Source organism: Somniosus microcephalus, unplaced genomic scaffold, assembly GCF_052327205.1.
Source record: "Somniosus microcephalus isolate GS21.2 unplaced genomic scaffold, FLI_Smic_1.0 unresolved_chr2, whole genome shotgun sequence".
NCBI lineage: Eukaryota > Metazoa > Chordata > Chondrichthyes > Squaliformes > Somniosidae > Somniosus > Somniosus microcephalus.
The window spans coordinates 4,795,479-4,800,782 of NW_028225180.1; the positions used below are offsets into that span (position 1 = coordinate 4,795,479).

The following is a 5,304-nucleotide window of genomic DNA, read 5'->3' on the forward strand; positions in this document are numbered from 1 at the left end:
TTAGATAATAACTTGCTCTTTGATTTTTTCTGCTAAACTGCATAACCTCACACTTTCCAATATTATATTCCATCTGCCAAATCTCTGCCCACTCACTTAGCCTCTCTATGTCATTTTGCAGGTTTTTTATGTCCTCCTCACTCACTGCTTTCCCTCCATCTTTGTATCATCGGCAAACTTGGATATGTTGCACTCGGTCCCTTCCTCCAAAGCGTTAAAATAGATTGTAAAGAGATGGGGTCCCAGCACTGATCCCTGCAGAACACCACTAGTTGCTGATTGCCAGCCGGAGAACGAACCATTTATCTCAACTCTCTGTTTTCTGTTAGATAGCCAATCTTCCACCCATGCCAGTATATTACCCCCAATCCCGTGACTTTTTATCTTGATCAGTAATCTTTTGTGTGGAACCTTGTCAAATGCCTTTTGGAAGTCCAAATACACTACATCCACTGGTTCCCCTTTATCCACCCTGTATGTTACGTTCTCAAAGAATTCGAGCAAATTTGTCAAACATGACTTCCCCTTCATAAAACCATACTGACTCTGTCCTATTAAATTATGTTTATCCAAATGCTCTGTTACTGTTTCCTTAATAATGGACTCCAACATTTTGCCAACCACAGATGTTAGGCTAACTGGTCTATAGTTTCCAGCTTTTTGTCTACTACCCTTCTTAAATAAGTGTGTTACATTAGCAGTTATCCAATCTGCCAGGACCTTTCCTGAGTCCAGCGAGTTTTGGAAAACAATCACCAATGCATCCACAATCCCTACTGCCACTTCTCTCAAGACGCTAGGATGTAGGCCATTTAGGTCCAGGGGATTTATCCGCATTAAGTCCCATAATTTTACCGAGTACCATCTCCTTAGTGATTTTAATGGTGTTTAGCTCCTCCCCACCCCCATTGCCACCTGTTTGTCCAGTGTTGGGAAATTTTTAGTGTCCTCTACTGTAAAGACGGCTACAAAATATTTGTTCAGCGTCTTTGCCATCTCCATGTTCCCCATCACTAGTTGCCTGGTCTCATCCTCTTATGGACCAATGTTCACTTTAGCCACCCTTTTTCTTTTTATATAGCTGTAGAAACTCTTGCTATCTGTTTTTATATTTTTCACTGTGGCCCTTCGGAACTGGCGATCGATGAGTCGAGCATCATATCCCGTTCTTACGAGGGCGTCTTTCAGCTTCTATAGGTGTCCATCGCGTTCCACCTCGTCTGAGCAGATCCTGTGTATTCGCAGGGCTTTTCCATAGGGGATGGCTTCTTTAACGTGGTTAGGGTGGAAGCTGGAGAAGTGGAGCATTGTGAGGTTGTCCGTGGGCTTGCGGTAGAGTGAAGTGCTGAGGTGTCCGTCTTTGATGCAGATTCGTGTGTCCATGAATGAAACTGATTCTGAGGAATAGTCCATGGTGAGTTTGATGGTGGGATGGAACTTGTTGATGTTATCGTGTAGAAATCGCATAGACCTCCTCAGAAGACAAACACGGGACAGAACCAACAGAGTACTCTTCGTCGTCCAGTACTTCCCCGGAGCGGAGAAACTACGCCATGTTCTTCACAGCCTTCACCATGTCATCGATGATGACGAACACTTCGCTAAGGCCATCTACAAGCCTCCACTACTCGCCTTCAACCAGCCACCTAACCTCAAACAGACCATCGTTCGCAGCAAATTACCCAGCTTTCAGGAGAACAGTGACCATGACACCACACAACCCTGCCACAGCAACCTCTGCAAGACATGCCAGATCATCAACAGAGATACCATCATCACACGTGAGGACACCACCCACCAGGTACATGGGATATACTCATGTGACTCGGCCAATGTTGTCTACCTCATTCGTTGCAGGGAAGGTTGCCCCGGAGCATGGTACATCGGCGAGACCATGCAGACACTGCGACAACGGATGAACGGACACCAAACAACAATCGCCAGGCAGGAGTGTTCCCTCCCAGTCGTGGAACACTTCAGCAGTCAAGGACATTCTGCCTCCGATCTTCGTGTAAGCATTCTCAACGGCGGCCTTCAATACACACGACAACGCAAAATCATCGAGCAGAAATTGATAGCCAATTTCCGCACCCTTGAGGATGGCCTGAACCGGGATCTTGGGTTCATGTCATGCTACATGTAACCCCAACTGACGTAGGGTCATCCAGATTCGAGTCATCGTTGGCTTGTTCTCTCCACACAGATGCGGCTGGACCTGCTGTGATTTCCAGCAAAAAAAAATATTTTTTTCTTTTTTTTTTTCATACAGACCCCAGCATCTGCAACATTTGACCCCTTGTGACCCCACCTCATTGCTCTTTGATGTAATGTTTTCCTGACAGACCTGTTTGGACACCATTTACACCTTTGATTGCTGTGATTAACTCTCTGCCGAGGTGTGATAAATGGCAGTTAGAAAGATTACCTGTAAACATCTGACATTATTCTCTGACTATATAAGCTGTGTTTTTATGCATCTCTCCACTTCACCTGACGAAGGAGCAGCGCTCCGAAAGCTTGTGATTTCAAATAAAGCTGTTGGACTATAACGTGGTGTTGCGTAATTTCTTACATTTGTCCACCCCAGTCCAACACCGGCATCTCCATACCATCGCATGGTAACTGAGCAGCATTCCACTAGCCGTGCAACAGCCACTAGGGAAGCACTGCATAGGAGCACCAGAGTAGGAAAAGGCACATGAACGCCAGGCATTAAGGGATTGTGCACGTGTGATTGATTAATAGTATGTATGTAAATATGTGTGATATACTTATAGATACATTTATTACTTGTGTTTGTAATCTTTCCTGGTTTCTCTCATTTCACCCTTGCACACAGGAGGATGCTGTGATCCACCATGAGTAAGGGATTGTATGATGGGGATGTGGTGAACTACGGGGATCTCTGGTTTCCTTCATGTGAATCGGAGTCTGATGAGCTGGTCACGGACAGTGCATCCACAAGGCCGATTGTCTCACTGCCTCCACCGTCACTCCCGTTCCTGTTCCTTCTCCTCCTCCGCCTCCTCCTCCTCCTCCACCTACTCCTCCTCTCCCTCATCCTCATGGTGAGGTGGTCCCGCAATCCCTGCTGGCAAGAGCTGCCTTCTCATGATAACTAAATTGTGGAGAATGCAGCAGGCCACCTCGAAATGGGACACCCGCTCAGCGTAGTACAGGATGGCTACTCCCGAGCGGCCAAGGCAGCGGAACCGCTGCTTCAATAAGCCGATGGTCTGCTCGATGATGTTACTGGTGGCAGCACGGCTCCCATTATATGAGTGCTGGGCATGAATGTTGGGGTTGTGGCGGGGAGTCATAAATCAGGTGGAGAGCGGCTAGCCCTTGTCTCCGAGCAGCCACCCGCAAGCTTGATGTGATGACTAGAAGAGTGTTAGCACGCCGGTCTGGCGTTGGATGAAGGCAAAATGGCTGCTGCCAGCATAGCGGCGATTGACATAATGGATTTGTGGTGTGTGGCCGCACACCAACCGCACATTAAGTCATTGCTAGCCTTTGATGTTACGGGAGGTCTCAGGATTGTTATGCCGGACCGGCAAAGCATCGTGGGTGCAGTCGATGGTGCCCTGCACCATGGGGAAAAGCGCCATCCTGGCAAAGCCACAGCCAAGCTGGTCCTGATTCTCTCTGGTGATCAGGAAGCCAAAGTAATCCCTTGTCCTGGTGTAGAGAGCCTCAGTTACCTCCCGGATGCAGCGATGGATGGCGAGCTGTGCAATCTTAGCTACGTCTCCTGCTGCAGACTGGAAGGATCCTCTGGCGAAGAAATTGAGGGCCACGGTGACCTTGGCTGACACTGGGAGAGCTGCAGTTTCCCTGGTCTGAGACTGGAGGTCTGGTTGCAGGCGATGGGCTGAGATTTGTAACCACCTCCTTGGTGAAGCGAACCCTCCGAATACAATGATCCTTGCTTAATTGAAGGTAGGAGCACTGATGTCGGAAGACCATGGATGGTAAGGCATCCTGTTGAGATCCCTGATGGCCCTCCTCCTCCTATCGCTGTGATCATGGTCCCGTCTATCTCTCTGCCTCTGCTCCCTTCGCCGTAGAAGCTGGATGGCGAGCTAGACTACCAGTACAGTCGCCATGACTAATAGCAAGTGTTGTAGTTTGATGCCCCTCAAAAATGATGAGGAAGTTTTTTACCTGCCAGAATACTCACTGATCCTCAATTAAATTGACATAACTGAAGCAACCTCTTGCAGTTGCAGGAAGTAGCACACAGCCACTCAAACTGCAAAACCCTTTCAGGGGCGAGTTATTGGTGAGGATCCATTTAAATAGTGCCCCTCGAGCAAGCTACCTGGACTATGGGGAGGAGTCCAACTCGCTGGGCATCCTGGGAGATGGAGCTCCGTTCTTGTCACAACACCGCCCAGAGACACGCAGTTAATTAAATAAATCTGTAATAAAAACTAGTATCAGTATCGGTGACCATGAAACTACCAGGTTCTTATAAAAACACATCTGATTACTGTCCAGTGACCACTTGTTTAATTAAGATGGCTTCTGCTCCTGATCACTGTCCAGTGAGCCCTGGTTTATAGTGCATGGAAATCAGCCAGGGTTCCTGCTCCTGTTCACTGTCCAGTGACACCTTATGAATAGAGAGGGGAAATTAGCCAGGTTTCCTGAAACTGATCACTGTCCACTGGGCCCTGGTTTATAGAGAGTGGATTCAGTCAGGGTTCTTGCTCCTGATCATTTTGCATTGTCGCCTGTGTTTGGGAAGGTTGGATTGAGCGAGGGTTCCTGATCCTGAGCACTGTCCAGTGACCCCTGGTTTAAAGAGTGGGGAAATTCGCCAGGGTTCCGACTCCTGATCACGCTCCTTTGACCCCTAGGTCCGAAAGTGAGAAAAGGTAATCCCACTAGTTATGAAATCAGGGAGAGAGAAACCGGGTAAATGGAGATCAGTTAGCCTGGCACCAGTAGTAGGGGGAATGCTAGAATCTATTATTAAAGACGTGGTAACAGGGCACTTAAAAATAATGGCCCACAAATTCGGATCTCCACGGGTGAGTACGCATGGGGTACTCACACGTGGGCCCAATGGAAGTGCCGGTTTCCTGCATGCACTGTGCATGCGCGGGAAACCGGCACATCTGTTCCCCTGAAAGAAGTGGTTCAGAGGTCGAACGTGTGCGTGGGGGTGGCTGCGCGTGCGCATCAAACTTAGGTTTTTTTTCCAGGTCTTCCCGTGAGGGTCAGCCTGCAGAATTCAGAAATGAAAAAACCCTGCTTTTTACAAGGTAAGTGGTGAATTAATGAAAATTAAAACAT

At 48.0% G+C, this 5,304-nt stretch overlaps 1 protein-coding gene across 1 annotated transcript; it reads left to right on the top strand.

Annotated features, from left to right (window-relative positions):
- The first annotated feature begins 1,444 nt into the window (after window positions 1-1,444).
- On the top strand, window positions 1,445-2,143 carry LOC147092051 (uncharacterized). The gene has a single exon (XM_085976418.1). The coding sequence runs from the start codon at window positions 1,445-1,447 to the stop codon at window positions 2,141-2,143; it is 699 nt and encodes a 232-aa protein (XP_085832544.1).
- The last annotated feature ends 3,161 nt before the right edge of the window (window positions 2,144-5,304 follow it).

Coding starts and splice junctions, on each gene's coding strand:
- LOC147092051 (XM_085976418.1), top strand. CDS start 1,445: ATGTTATCGTGTAGAAATCGCATAGACCTCCTCAGAAGACAAACACGG.